Source organism: Polyergus mexicanus, unplaced genomic scaffold (assembly GCF_030449975.1).
Source record: "Polyergus mexicanus isolate NDT 795.1 unplaced genomic scaffold, iyPolMexi1.0 SCAF_12, whole genome shotgun sequence".
In the NCBI taxonomy this organism is placed as follows: Eukaryota; Metazoa; Arthropoda; class Insecta; order Hymenoptera; family Formicidae; genus Polyergus; species Polyergus mexicanus.
The window spans coordinates 7,072,869-7,088,692 of NW_027223332.1; the positions used below are offsets into that span (position 1 = coordinate 7,072,869).

Genomic DNA, 15,824 nt, shown 5'->3' on the forward strand with positions numbered 1-15,824 from the left:
ATTGCCGCTCGAACTCCTCGAGAATTTACCGGCGAATTAGAGATCTGTATGGGACAATCTGCCGAGAAAAAGCCGCGAAACCAAAGGCTGTGCGCGGATGGCGAAGAAAAAACAAACCGAAAGAAAGAATAAAGTACCGTTACATTAAAAAAAAAATATATATATATATATATTTAATTTCATCCGCGTTATTGCAGAAAGTAGTTCAAATATAGCATTCGATACCGTCATAATTGAAAACACTCGCTTATCTTGTTAAATAAAGACTACTATGTTGAGACGGATAGTTTAATATAACAGGACATAGTCGTACATAATTTCGCGCAACTTCATTACATGCGAACGTATATGGAGAATTACACGTCAAACGCGCGTGTAAATTGGATCAACGGATCGGTTTGAGAAGCCTGTCGAAATTAATATCCGTTCCGTTAGTTAACAGAGATCCGATACGAAGGGCTTAGAATTCATGATCGCTCGGTGGCGTAGATACCTGCCCGCAAGTACAGATTAGATCAATGCGGTATGATGCGCTCGAATATAATAGATACTAGATATATGTACAGAGATGCCCCTTGTCTTTCTTAGACAGAGAGAGGATTTGCGCTATCAATCAAGACGCTGCATCTTAAATAAGATTCAATGCTCGCCGGTCATTGATATTTCTACAACAAAGACTGTTTGAGAAATCCAAGTATCTTATCGCGAGTCTCAAATAACGATTACGCGTTAGAGATGGAAGTTCGTTTTTATTTATGCAATGTTCGCATGCCTGCTCCGCTTGCATACCGGAAATCATGTCACACGCTCAAACACATCGTCGCGTAAAGTAAGATTAGACGTTTGCCCGGGAACTCGCAAAAGCAGTCAGCTGTCCTTCAATGTTCGTGGAACGCAATACGACGACGAAATTAGTCGGCGATAATTTCGAAAACAAGTGTCGCGCACATAGTGCTACCCGGTTGCGAAACGTTCCGAAACTTCGCGCCGAATATTCGCGCGGATGCGGAAACCGACATTCCGCGAAACCAAAACACGCGCGCGCGCATTCCGCGTCGGAAGAACGGGGCATTAGAAGGATAATAATCGCACCGTCGTAATGAAAATTCCGCTATTGGCGCGACAGGAAAACAGACCGGCCGCAAATCCCCCCAAAAAGTTTCCCCTTCCGGAAAATTCTACGCTCGTAGAAAACGCTCTAGAACGCGTAAGTTTTTCGAGTGTATGTATGTGTACGTGTGTGAGCGTGCGCGGCGCGTTCGCAAGCATTGCGTCTCCCCAGGATGCGGTCTCTTGCTTTATACACGCGAGAGAGCCGCCACGCACCGGCGATGCTCTCCGCACTCCTGACTTCCACACACGAACCGAGAGCCAACCAACCGACCATTCCACATTCCATTCGACGGTTCTCTCTCTCTCTCTCCCTCGGTACCATAATGAAGTCAGCCCGGCGTTCTAAGCCCCGGTAATATCGCGTGGCAGGGCCTTCCCCGAGATAATATTGGTGATGTATGCTAACGGGCATTTCGTTGCCCGGGGTACGTTCGTTTTCACATTCTGCACTCGTTCGTTCTTTTAAACGATTTACCGGAAAGAGAGAAAGAGGTCAGCGTCCCGTGAGAAAGATGCTGCGAAGTTTCCTTGAAAAATTCCCGGTATATATCATGACGTATAATGTTTTTCGTATAACAACCACAAATTATTAACAGTTTCGTCGATCCTTATCGAACGAAAATTACATCTTAAATTAATCATATTAGCTTCAATTAATATAATACAATAATTGCTTGATGTTAATGCCAAACTGTTCGATGATCTTAAATAAAAAAAAAATGTGAGTTTCCTATGATTAATTTCAAATCAAATTCGCGTACCAGCATCCAATGCGCTAATTGTATTTCATTAAACATAGGTGTGAGCGATTGAGTTTATTTGTCCGTATAATATGTATCGTAAACGGCTAGTCCGCTCAACGAAACGATCCCGAAAGTCACACTATTTAATTTGAACGATACATTTGCAAATTAATAGCGATCGACATCCTGATATAAAAATTGCACCGCCATCGCCAATCGGTCATCGCGAGTGAACCACATTAATATATTATCGTTATTATGAGGAAAAAAGTAGATAGCAAAAAGCGCGAAAAAATGACGTTGCACGTGCGCACGTTCCATCGTTAGATAATCTTCAATATTATATAATAGTGAGACATTTATTATTATCCTGTACATTCGAAATATAGTACTAGCGTGTAAAACTGCTTCTATTTTCGCTCTCTATGTATCTCTTCTTGGATATCGATAATATGTAATTGTGTAATTTATCTCAGCACGGATTACAAATTTCGTGTCATACGGAATTTCCTGTATATGATTATCCGCGAACGTGTGTAAGTATGAATAGAGCGCGAAACGTATACGCGTAGCCCTGTCATCGTCGCGAACAATGACATTCGACGATGAGAATGAAAAATCACGATACACCACGTGGCTTCGCTATCGCCACGCTCATCCGTTTCCGCTTCCGCTTGCGCGTCACAAACCTGCCCTACCGCAATCAAGATGAGCCGAGCTCGGTTGAAATATTCCCATGGAAATATCACCATAGATTGCTCATACTTTATCGACGATAGATACTTGTCAATAATCACAAGAATAATAATCGCCGCGATTAATCGAGACGTCCCGATATTTTTAACGCTCGTTTCGTTTTTGCCGATCGTCTCTCACGGATAGCACTCGTTAGAGATAACTGACCTTTGTGATGCCTAAGATGGGAACGTCCGCAGCACGGTTGCTCGAAGTAAGCGTGTCCGGGGTGAGCGCCGGCAGGTCTGCTGGCCGTGCTGGGGCCCACGAGTTGTCCCAGGACAGCTGCGAGAACAGCTGCCCTAACTATAGTCATGGCGTCCGGTAATAGCCTCTGCCTCAGCATGGTCACGAGGAAATCAAACACAATCTCACTTTTTTCCTCCAACTCTCTCGACTTTTGCCGTGCAACGATCCCCGCGATTCTATTTTTGCTAATCCCCGAGCGCACCTAACGCGCACAACGATTTTTACTTTACTTCACTCGCGATAGTCCGATTACGAAGAAACGCGGCGTGGGCCTCGATGCTCTGACCTTGAGCAGGAAGAGGAGAGTTTCTCCCGTAGCGCGTGGTTTGTTGCCCTTTGCTGCTGGCAACGACGGCCGTTCACCGGCGTATAAAGCGTCTCTCGCTCTCTTTCTCGTTTAATCGCGCCGTCCTTGTCGCGCTCCCGCGGCAGGTATACTCCGAGAAACTCGACCGCGTGCTGCTTCGTTTTCGTTGCCTCTTTCCCCCTCTCCGCGGTTCGTCGTTCACCTCCTTCCGCGCTGTCTCGGAGGACAAAGGAATTCTCTTCCTCTTCGTTTTTTACTTCTCGTGCACGGCCCGGTGCCCTTAAGCCGTAGATAAGTTCTTAGAACGGCGGACGACCAGCAGCAATTCACGTCGATCGCGGACGCAGATTCTAAGAACTTCTTATTTCCTCCTCAACGTCTGCTTCTCCGATGTTATCTTTCACTCGATCGCTGGTACGATTACTTAAACGTTTCTTATCTCCCGTCAGCGGAATTCGAAGCACGCATTCGCCGTTGTTATTCGTTACGACGCTTCTCGACGAGGAGCGAAACAAGAGATTAGAATCGAAGCGTTTTACCAACTGAGAAAATCTTGATTAACTAAATATAAAGAACGAGACGCGCACGATGGTCACATCTGTTGCTCGATTCAAGACGGACGCGATTACAAAGTCGACCAACTGTTTGTTTTCCTATCGCGCGTGCATCATTGCGATAACGGGATGATCGCAGATGCGACGACATCGGCGGCACACGAGGAGCGCATCCGTCACAACATGATCGAATCGCCGTTAAAGGATCGTTGTCGTATTCATCGACGTTTAAGTCGCGATGCTACGGACCGAACTGAACTTGCCGCGACTGCTAACAACGAACGACAATTGCACAGACCTCTCTCGTCGGAGGCCGCGGCACGACTGTTACCCTCTGACGCGCGTTGCCGCGTTCAGTTGCGCTCGGCGTCGCTCGGCCGTCTTCGGCTCCACTCGGCCGCGACCGCCACGGAGAGCGCGCCCGACGCCCGACTCCCGACTCTACTCTACTACGGTCCATAGTCGTTGCGGCTGTTCTCGCAATCCAAGATACTCGCTCTGATCGCCACGAAGAGGTGAATATAAGCGTCAGGTCCTCGATATTTCTCGTAACCCTAGCGCGTGCTTTTTTATGGTGGCTATGAAAAATTTTAGGCCGCGCGACAGCACGAAGGGGAGGAGATTGAATAGATGCTTCGGGACGGACTTTACGGCATTTTCAAAGGGGTTTGAATTATGAACAAGTTTTTTTTTCTTTTTTCAGAACATCGCACGAAACGCAGTCATCTTACTTTTGCCCTCTCCGGCAAAGCCGATAAAGCTTCCTCGATTCGCAGCAAATCTTTCAATGGATTTCTCCTTCATGCGATTATCGAGAATCTCGTTCTATCGATGCTTATCGAGGAGCGTACGCAAAACGCTGATGAAAAATATATCAGATTTGTAACATTCGAATACAAAAAGATGTAATATTTAAATTGATATACCAATATATATTAAAAAATAATTTCTATATATATAAATATATGTATAATAAAAAACCTATATATTAATTACTTATTTACTATATTTACTATATTTTTTTTTTAAATACTAGAAACGTAATAGATATATATATATAATAGATATAATAGAATATTTAAGAAAATAAAAAGCTTTTATAATTTAATCTCGAATTTTCTTCCACTCATTTAAATATTTTCCTATACATAAATTTTTAACTTTTCTTAGTCTCATAAAAGTCATATTACAGTCGAATCCAATTTGCTATGATATTATAGAATTCTAAAGAAATTAAAAAAGATTATGATGTGAAATCAATTTGTGTAACGAGAAGAAATTCCATTGAGTGAGCTAAACTATTTGAAATGGAAGAAGACTAATAATCGTGAACCTTCGTATATAAGCATAATTAAACATTTCAATTTGATAGTTGACGTAAACGAACGCTAATTGAAGTAAAACGGTTAACACAGTTATTCCGACTAAATCATTCACTTAGTGAAAATTCAGTTAATGGTCTATTGAATACGTGTAAATGTAATTACAATACACAAGCGAAATCTTGTTATTCTAGGTGACTATATTATTTATATGAATTGATCAGGACGAAGAACAGCAGACGCGATTATGCAAGACAAATTATCATTATTTTATCGCGTATTCATTCATGTTCAATATCGAGTTTTCCTTGTGAAATCCCCACCAGACGATTAACAAATAATTGATATAATTATTGATAAATTATTGATAATTATTGATATAATTATTCTTTGTCAATGTCTCTTAACATAAATTAGCAAAATTGATGAATAATACGACCGCATTATTAAAATTCTCTTTACGAATTGTATCACTCCGACGTCCGTCTCTCACAAGGTAAATTCACACTCTGACGTATATGTATAATAAAATAAATTTTGTGGGATTGAGATATATACATTCGACACAGCAAGCATCCGATCTACATCATGCGCACCGATACAGCCCGAAGGATATCGCGAGAACGAAGTCAAGCGAGGTGTATGAATAAGTTCGATATGCTAATACGAAAATCCTCCAAGTTAGCTGAACCCAGAGGCTGGTTGAGAAAGTTGCGCGGCATCCAGGCCACGGTACAAAGTGTCTCTCTCATAGTAACGCGGAAGGGGAGACAATTCTGTACCCCGGTAGAGAGCGTAGCGCGTTGGTACATACCGGGTATTACGATCGTAGCGGGGCTACAGACCACTTCCTTTGTTGCTCGCGGTGAAAATGCAGTCGACGGGGGTAAGGGAAGTCGTAAGAATTTTAGAACAAAGGGAAAACCAGTCGAGGAGACGGTGTAAAAGCGTGGCTTTTCTTAGTTCTCTCCTTCTCTCTCTCGTGCGCTGCTCGCGCTACAGAAAGACGATGGGTCGGGTGCCGCGACCAACAAATCCACCAGTCGCTCTATCCCATTTCATTGAAATAGTTTAGAATTGCATGAGGCCATTCGGTCGGGCCTTCTCCCGTCGTCGCGACGCTTCTTACGACTGCCCTTATACCCTGGCGCGGTCCGAGGTGCCGTCTTTTTGGGAGAGCGCGTACAGCAAGAGCGGGACAAATCACCGGAAAAATCGTAAACTGCATCGCACCGGTATCGTCGCGTTCAACATTTGAAATATAAAGCGTCGGTGCGCACGACACGAGCGAGATGTGTCTGCAAAAATCGTGCCTGTTGTGGAACACTCGAGGGTAAGAACTCCTCTCCGCGATAAATGCGCTGAAGAAATTGCGAAATGTCTGATGCGTTCTATGGAAAATTTTATAAAGTCGAGCGAATCTCGTATATATTCACTTACTATATAGATATTGCACATTTTACTCATTTCTGTCATATATCTAATACAGAAAGAAGAAGAGTAATAAGAATACAACTAAAAGGACATTTCATAGAAAATGATGTTTCTATATCGGAAAGCGATCAGTTATGTGCAACACGATGTTACTTCGCGAACAGCATGATCCTTCCTTAGTTCCATTTCAATAGTAACAAGAGCGTGTGAATCATCGCGCATGATAAAGCGCGAGTGAGAGAGAAAGAAAGTGATGAGACGGCTTCGCGCGATATTAAATATTCAAAGACGTCAAATCGAGTCTACATTATCCTCTTATTCCGCGGAAGTGCTTCGCATACCTTTGAAGCTTCCACACCTCGTTGCATCTGAATCGCGAATCGACGGATCTTTTTTTCGTACAAACGAATTGAAAATATTTGTCGTCACGCGGATCAACAAAATCCGTGTCCTCTTATAGTCGAGCGTTATCCGTGTGTTTCGCAATTTTATACAGACTTCTGCCTTTTCATAGTCACCCTTTTATCCTCACTCGTGTACGACAACACGGCACAATATATAAACTGAAAGTATTATCGCGATACATAAAATAGCAAACAAAAGTATGAGGAATTGATAAATTACGTTAACTCGAAAAAAGTTTAATCTTATGTACGGTAAATTTGCTTAAAATATTTTGACGGAAAAAAGAGATAACAATATATTATAATTATAAACTTTTTCACGCTTACAGAATAATCGCCACAATTACCATTTAATGTACGTCGAGAGGTATTATCCATCCATATTGAACGCAAAGCCCTAAACAGCGTTATAATTGCCTAGCTGTCTCGTTATTATTATTTAGTATTTCCTTCCGTTGAGAGACACGACAGAGCGGCTGTAGCCTGGTATAATCGAGACTCGCACACACCTGTGCGTGTTTCTTATAACGCGATATCGTTTCTTCCTTCTTCGGTATCTTCTTCTTCCTCCCTTTTCGTCCGGCCAATCCACTAAATTATACTTAATATCTATGCGATACGGCTCTCACTTATCTCTCATCCGAAACACATGGTAAGCATCGAGATCTCATTATCTCTTCAAGAAGGGGAAAATGTAGCCCGTTGCCTTCTCCATATGGGATCCGAACAACATCTCACTTAGCCATAAGAATTCGCGTGCACGCGTATATTCTTTTGTCCCGTTAAATCCGCTTAACCGCGGCTTTATATCCTATATAAAACAGCAAGGGAAAATGTTGAGTTTTTTTACAAAGATTACGCTACGCATGCTGATTCCGATCCGAAAGGAGACATTAAACTTCGATGTAACGTAAATGGGTTTCCAAGCTGTATATATATGATTTAAAAGAGTATCGAATAAAGGTTTTAATACGAATAGGGGTTTCAAGGCAGCTGGTTTAAGAAACAAGAATAGATTTCAGAGAGATGCGAGAAATATTTTCCTATAACAGGAATAGAATTTAATAATCATTTCTAAACTATTTAGAAGCGATGCTGTAAAATAGACTATATTTGATAATGACTTTCTTACCCACGATTAATAAATTCGACTTCAAATCTTATATGTTCAATTTTAGCCGATTCCTTGATCGATTATGAAGCTCGCGTTTGATTCTAATTCATGGAATATTTAGTCGGTTAAAATGTTTTAAATCAAGGGCTGCGGTGCAAGAACATCCATATTGCTCAATAAATAAAAGTCATTGTTAGAGAAACATGAATAGCACGATGTCGTGTAAAAAGTTTTACTCTTTCTAGTATTATTATTGCACAACTTGTAATTTCAATTGACAACACGTAATTTCGAAATGGGCATAAATCGCTTCAAAAATTAATGTTTCGACAAATTCAGCTAATATTTGAAGAATTGATAAAACGGAAAAAAAATATTACGCAATTTATTTCGTTTAGTATGCATCCTGGCTCCAATTAATTGATTTACGCGTGACTTGTCGATAGTAGATCCACTGTTCCTCCAACAGATTCTTCGCAAACGGCGCTGCAGGAAACAAGGCGTCGTTCATTCCTGCTAATTTTAGTACGGAGCATACTAATGTGCGTCTGCGGTCGATTAGAACGCACTGTTGCGTCGGCCAGCTGAAGCCCGAATAAAACATGTCTTGCACAATCCGCATTCCGTTCTGATTCACAGAATACTCTAGTCAGGTAAAGCGTCTTTGATAAGGTACCTCTCTGGTACGATGAATGTCGTACGGATGGTGAAGAAGAGAAGAAGAAGGGGAAGGAGAGATTACATGAATGCGGGAGAGAAAGAGAAGGTAGACGGAGGACGAGGATCTGTATGGGGTGTGATCATCAAAGTGACCCATACCCCCGTTAAACGGCTCACGTCTCGATCACAGACAAGCCCGAGCAATGCCGCCGAGTGATACCAAGGGCTGCGTCGGCCGAGGGTGTCACGGTGGATTTAATTAATGCAATTTAGCATCCATCCATCATCTCTCGCGTTTTTGCCTTAACGAGGGCTGCTACTGTCGGCGTTGTCGTTGCTGTTGCCGTTGTGCCGTCGCCGGTGCTATACTAGGAAGTCTACGTGGCACTTTGATGACGAGCAAGCCTCTCGATTATATCGATACCTGGACCACCACCCACCCCCTGACGGAACCCTTCTTCTCGCTTCGACCTCCGTCTCGGATCGTGGAACCGAGGCTTTACGGTCACCCAGCCGTATTAAACTACAACGTACAAGCAACGCGTTAAGCTCGGCGCGTCCCTGTATAGTACGTTCATTAGTACGTGGTTATGCGTGATAGTGTGCGAGTCAGCTGCGACCGATACGTTGCTCGGTATTGGGGCAATAGATATCGGCGCGATGGGTAATAATAGTGCAAAAAGAGTAGAACGTGGGGTGCACAAAGGCGTTGGCGTCTTTGGTTTTCGTGTAGTCCACTCTCACGTCTTGTTAGTAACCGCGGCAAACAGGCGCCTGTCATGTCCCGCTATCCGAACGACATCGTGCACCGTATTTAAGTGAGATGTATCACGCGTCGACGGCACAAAGCCGTTCACTTTATAGCTGCTCTTGTGTCCGCCCTTCGTGGCCTCAAATGAACAGATTTGTTTGACATCCGCAAAAAGAATTGAATCGCATGAAGAGCGGGGCAAATTAAGTTTTTATCACTTGATCGTACACTTGAGTTATAAATATTGTTACATCCAGCGACTAAAGTCTTTGTTAAATTTTCGCGATCAAGGTACTTTAGACTGTTTCGTGTCACTATAAAAATCTACGAATAAATCGCAATTGTCGTCAAAGTCATAACATACGTTTTCGTAATGATTGAGAGTGTTATAATGGCGTTTATTAAGGTTTTGCCACGATATCGAAGACACGTACACGTAGCGAAGACCGATCAAACCAGGTTTGAAACGCATGCCAGAAATAGATTCTATAATATGCCGCTCGTTCCTACAGAATTGAAAGAGAGAAATAGAAGCACGGACGTGTAATCGCGCGAGCGTAGTATCCGCTCGGTTAAAATAGCTTTCGATAAGAACATTCGAGAGAATCTTCTCTTCCAGGCCGCGCTTCTACAATCGCGATTTCAGGTGGTGATCTCAGCGTTAAGCGAGTGCTCAAACACCGCTGCAAGAAGCCTCGAGCTCTACGGCGAATCCGTTTTGCGGTTGCCAGCACGAGAAATAATATTGAGAATATAGAGAGAACACATGACACATATATGATAACGTTAATAAAACTTTTCGTATAATGGACGATGCTCGTTCATGCTCCTCCGAGTCTCATTAGTTACAAGAAACTCTTAATCCGCGACATTATTATCCATGATATTTTATCAATATCGTCCTTCTCATTCTTATTTAATACATTATATGTAATGGATGTTATATTAAAATGATAATATAAATTTAATAAAATTTTTAATAATTGATATATTAAACTAATATTAATTTGTAATAGATAACAGTCGTTTAATAATACGCTTATAATAGATTAAACATCGTAATTGTTGTGAGAAGATAATATGAATTTGCAGAGAATAAAATAATAACGATTAAAAACTTTAGATATGATCGAACTTAACGAACGGGCGTATAAGATTACATAGCACAAAATGATTTTAGTTCTAAAATGGCAATGGCATTATTTCGAATTTAACGATCGCATACGGAATGAAACTTTTACGCAACCAAGCAGATTATTATATCTGTATTGAGCGCAAAGACACACCTGTATCCGTATTCGCATCGTTTAAGATTGCTCTTCTCGTAAGGTACTTATAAGACAAGTCACGATCGTTCCGAGGTAATTCTCGCGTATCGATTTTAATTCACAGAATCCGTTCGGTCGCGACCAATCGTATCGTAATAGATCCGCCAAGTCGTCGGCAGATACGCGAGATTGAACAATGCAATTGTGTACGACAGTTAAACGATTCAGCGTTTGTATCGAGGGGGAAAAAAAAACCGAAAACGCCACGTATTTCGCGAGCGAGTTGTTACGCGGATCACGCGCGTGATAGTAACTTCGATCGACATTGAAATATTAGCCACGTTAGTTTTTCTATATAAATGGATCTCGTCCTGGAAGCGCCTGTCACGACAATATGTCGCGGCGATGTGAAATCCTCATATCGACGTTTATCTTCCGCCAGGTGAGAATAATGCGTATGTGGAGCAGCGAGAGTTTTGAATTAATCGTATGGCTACGAGCGATATTAGATAGCGCGTCCGATCCGCCCGCATTTAGGTGTTAATAATGATTAGCGCGGTGAATGCATAGTCTGTCACTCATGATCGACAGTATACGTACTGTGCGCGATATGCGAAACTTTTCTTTTTTTCCACAGGGATTCAACACAGATTCTGATGATCAGCGAAATAGTCGAACACATAATTACGTTAATGAGGGTCGCTTGCGCCGCGCATTAACTCGCGCTTACCATCCGCAGATTTTTCGCGAGAGCAGACGCTCGCGCAACCCGGCGATCGCGCCCGATGAATGCGGCTTAATTGGTGGGCGAAGCCTCTAATTATATAGCTGATTGTCAATGCCGTCCATCGGCGAGCCGCCATCTGCATTACCAGTGATTACCACGGTGTGACGTTCGCTCGAAACGATCGTACGCCCCCGTCGTCAGCCCGCTGCTCGTACTCTCCTGTCCCCGATCTCTCTCTCGTCCCGACCAATTCGGCCTGATTATACATTCCGTTTTCGGGGTATTCGGGCAGTAGTGCATTTTTTACGAGCAGTTAACTGAAGTAATTAGTCATTGGACAGCAAGCCGGAATAAACGGTCCATCCTGGAGAGCATTTCGTGTCGCGCGGACGCGATCGATACGTCCCGCCGATGCGAAACTTTGGGACTTTAGAACTGTCAATTGAAAATGCCGAATACCGAAGGCCGAGTAGTCGACAAGAAAAATCGATGCGTCTGTAATCCCAGTGAGCTTAAAACATATCGATAAAATATTGATGATTGCTCTTATTGGAAGACTCGTCAGGAAACTTTCGATGCGCGTCACGCTTTTAAACTTGACAATAATACTTTGCGCTGTCTATTCTTGCGCTCTTGTCTATCAGTCACAGAGTTTTACGTCCGCAAGATGGTTCAAAGAACATATCTCTTAGCTGAGTGTTCGATATATTAAATTTTTAACGACATAGGGGTGTGGAAATAAAATAAAATGTTTATAGCTGGACGCTTTCGACCGCACACCGTGCGCAGTAATAATATCGTCCCTATTGGCATTTAGACCGCGGCATTGCCAAACGGTTACCAAAAGCCGCGAACCAGCAGGCGCATTCGATATTGTACTAGTGGCGTTATTAATTCCCAGTGGTTCCATCGTATACACTCGCTCGGGACGATTGCCGTTAATCGTGTCTGCGGGCCGGTTAATCGCTCAGATCGAGATGCTTGATTAAAGTGAAGCGAACAGGCGGTGATAATTATCAAGTATTCAATGGAGCGTTCTTGTAAATGTAAATCATTCTAACGATTTACACACAACATATTGTCTTATGAAATATATTCTTCTTCTATAAATACCCGTGTGAACCAACGCATCCGTTATAATGGCGAGAATTGAAAGATAATTTTGCCTCGAATATCTTCGCTCGCCAAATCTCTCGCTAATATTCGAACTGGAATAATGCGCTCCCTTTCCAATGTTTCGATTCCGGAACAATAACTCGACATTATACAAATCAAACGAGCGTTGATATTCATGAACCCGAAACCGGAGGGTGAAGGTATAATTGCATTACGCGTACACCCTAAAATACGACAGCGGGGAGATCCATTCCGTGTCCCTACGTTGGTAGAGCTTAGTTCCCATCGAATTTTCTCTCGTATAATCGTTCGTGTTTCACGCATCTCCACCTCGAACTAGATAGAAGTGTTAACTGAAAAATGATAATACGAAAATTTGCCGCACGTCTCTCGAATTTCGGCTGACTTTTTAAAAATATTGTTTTATTATTCCCGAGACATTTAGCTGTCGTGCATCATAAAAATATATACATTATCCAAATTTTTGCACAATTTACATGTAAATTCACAAATATTATTACCGTTTAATTTCACCGTTTCCTCCGTTAGCCGCGGTTGACCGTAGCGTTCTCAAACGCACATGCGATTACTCAACCACAGGCTCGATTGCATTCCACGTGATTATGGTCAACAATAATGTTGTGGACGTCCGTAATAATGGTATGCATCATGTGTATGTGGACGATGCATTTGTGCAAAATGACAAAAACACGCGAGCGATAGTGATAACGAATTTCGAAAAGGAAGAAACGAACGGCGAGCAAAACGAGAAGTACCACGAGCGAACAGAATAGACGACAGGTACACCTTTCAGTTTTGTGCGGCGAGGGGAAATTGAAACAGCTAACCGCGTTGGCGTTGACGAGGGTGAACGGAGAGAAGAGGCCGTGCGCACATAGCGAAAAGAGGCGACTATCGGGGTGCGAACGGTAGGGAGGGTGCGAACGAGAGAGAAGAAGAGCGAGTGGGGGAGAGACGAAGAGAACGGGAAAGCGCTGGTACCACGCGGGAGAGATTCAATCAAACGAACGCATATAAATGAGTCGTTTCAGGGTAAAACTGAATTATACGCCGGCGCTTCTATACCCATACGCATGCGTCGCGCGTGTACGTATACGCGCGCGCTCACACGCACGTATGGCGGATCACAGTCGCTGTCGCGAACCAACTATGGAGAGCAGTTGTATATACTGGCGAATATCCGGGAATGTGCTCTCGCCAGCGGACCCTTATTCCAAAAGATTCGTTTCGATAACGCCGACAATTCAACGGCTCAATCGAAAGGTCGAATCGGTCGTAGAGTTGAATAAAAACAAGCAATGTGTGGATCGATGATGAGAAAAGATGGCATCAGTCGATTGGAAAGATTTGGGCATGGCGCGATATTAACGCTACTCGATCTATATACATGCTGAATATATATATATATATATATATATATATATATATATATATATATATATATATTGAGATTTTTCTAAACGGATTTCCTACTCGCTGTTCTATGTAAAAAGAGGTAATATTCCATACAATCATTGTAACGTTGAAAAGAAGACCAAGCTATTCAACTGCAGGAACAAAGAATTACATACGCAGGAATATTTTCAGAGCTAGAAATGAATCTGTACGTAGTATAGCGGAATCTGCTGTATCTGTCTTTCGCAAAGATCACGCGCGACAAATCTTTTCTTTTGAAAAGTTATTTCGCAATAAAGAGCTCGACAAGAAATAACGGCCGTCCGTCGCGGAGAAGTGGACGGTTTCGTAGCATGAGTGACGGCGAAACGAAAGGGATGTGGAGAGAATAGCGGAGAGTGAGAGCCCTGAGAGATATAAAAGAAGGAAGAAAGAGGGAGAGAGAATTCTGGCGGACCGCGGTAGGAAATTAAATAACCAAACTTTTCCACAAGGATCCCGGGGGTTACTTTGGAAGCCAACGCCAGGCAGAGCAATGGCAATGGCGATGAAGTGACTGGAAAGAATCAAAAGAACAAACGGTAGCTAGGAGGTGAGCAGGAGAAGCGGGAAAAGGGGAGAAATGGCGGTCGCAGAGGAATACAGGGTGGTAGGAAACGAACGAGCGGCGAAGGCCGCAAGAAGTGCAAGATAAACGTGTCCCTCTTTGTCCTATCGCCAATCCTGGCGTCGCTTCAACGAATTTTCGAACTTTTCCTCGTCCTCGTCCGTCGTCCCGTTATTCTTGTCGGTCTTACTGGCCGGCATCGCGCGCGTCGTCACGCGGGAGCCACGAGGAAAAGTTCACCCGAAATCTTTCTCCGCGTTCCCCTTTCCGCCGGCGATCCCGCGCCAAGTTTCTTCATTATGCCAATGATCCGTTGTGTCAGATCACGTAAAAAGCTATGGCACAAAACGCAGGTTATACGCTAGCCCGTTGACCCGTTCACTATAATGATTATTATAAGCTCGCTCATCGCTGGTTAACCATTTAACTCTGCTCGCGGTATTGATCTTTTCTTTACTTATTCTTTAAATAGGTACAGATAAACGGAAAGTTTCAATATAATTCCATTAATAATTTAAAAATTATGTTTGACATATATTTTGACATATACTTGATTTTGATAAACTCACCGTGTAAAGATAGTCCTATATATTATGCTATATTTATCATTGATTGCGAAAGATTAAATATGCATCTCGTTTATTGATTCCCCAAGATCGATACACTTACATAGGGCAACGTAATGATGACAAAGTCTTTTACGATATATTGAAAAGAAAGGTTTTTTTTTAACCTTGATTTAAGTCGAGAAAGAAAGAGCGAGGGGGGGGGGAGGGAGGGAGAGATATTATGATTTTAAATATAAATAAACCGTATTTATAAACATTCGACATGATCGAAAATATAATTACTGAGACCACCAAATCGAACCACCAACTTTAATAGCGTATCGTCGATGATCGGCTAACATAATAAAGGTACACAAGCTGCTTTGCAATCTCGTAGACACTGATAGACCAAGCTTTCACAACACGAATTTTAGTTCGATCCTCTGGCTCCTACCTTATCTAATCCGGGGAGGTGTTCAGAATAGTTCGAGGTAATGAAATAATCTAGAAACGCAATTTGGTTTAACGATGAGAATGATTTCCAATCATTGGTATATAATGTTAAAATCACATGATTAAATCTGATCGGAAAGCTCTAGTCTTAAAGAAATCCCAATATATACCCCATAAATTTGTCCTTGTTATGTCAGTTATGAAATTGTAACTACTTTTGTGTCACTGCGAAATACGAACTTAAACATGTTAAAAATATTATTTTAAATTTTTTACTATGTATATTAATATAAAATGCAATGT

At 42.4% G+C, this 15,824-nt stretch overlaps 1 protein-coding gene across 2 annotated transcripts in view; it reads right to left on the reverse strand.

Annotated features, from left to right (window-relative positions):
• Sema2a (Semaphorin 2a) overlaps nt 1-15,824 on the reverse strand; it is a 240,299-nt gene that overhangs the window by 127,831 nt on the left and 96,644 nt on the right. Inside the window, exon 1 of one of the 2 annotated variants that reach the window (XM_070305478.1) lies at nt 2,760-4,005. The exons of the other annotated variant lie outside the window; for it this stretch is intronic. Within the exon in view, the coding sequence (XP_070161579.1) occupies nt 2,760-2,937 (178 nt within the window). The 5' untranslated portion in view covers nt 2,938-4,005. Of the gene's footprint in view, nt 1-2,759; nt 4,006-15,824 lie in introns of those variants that run through there. 2 annotated transcript variants of the gene reach the window in all.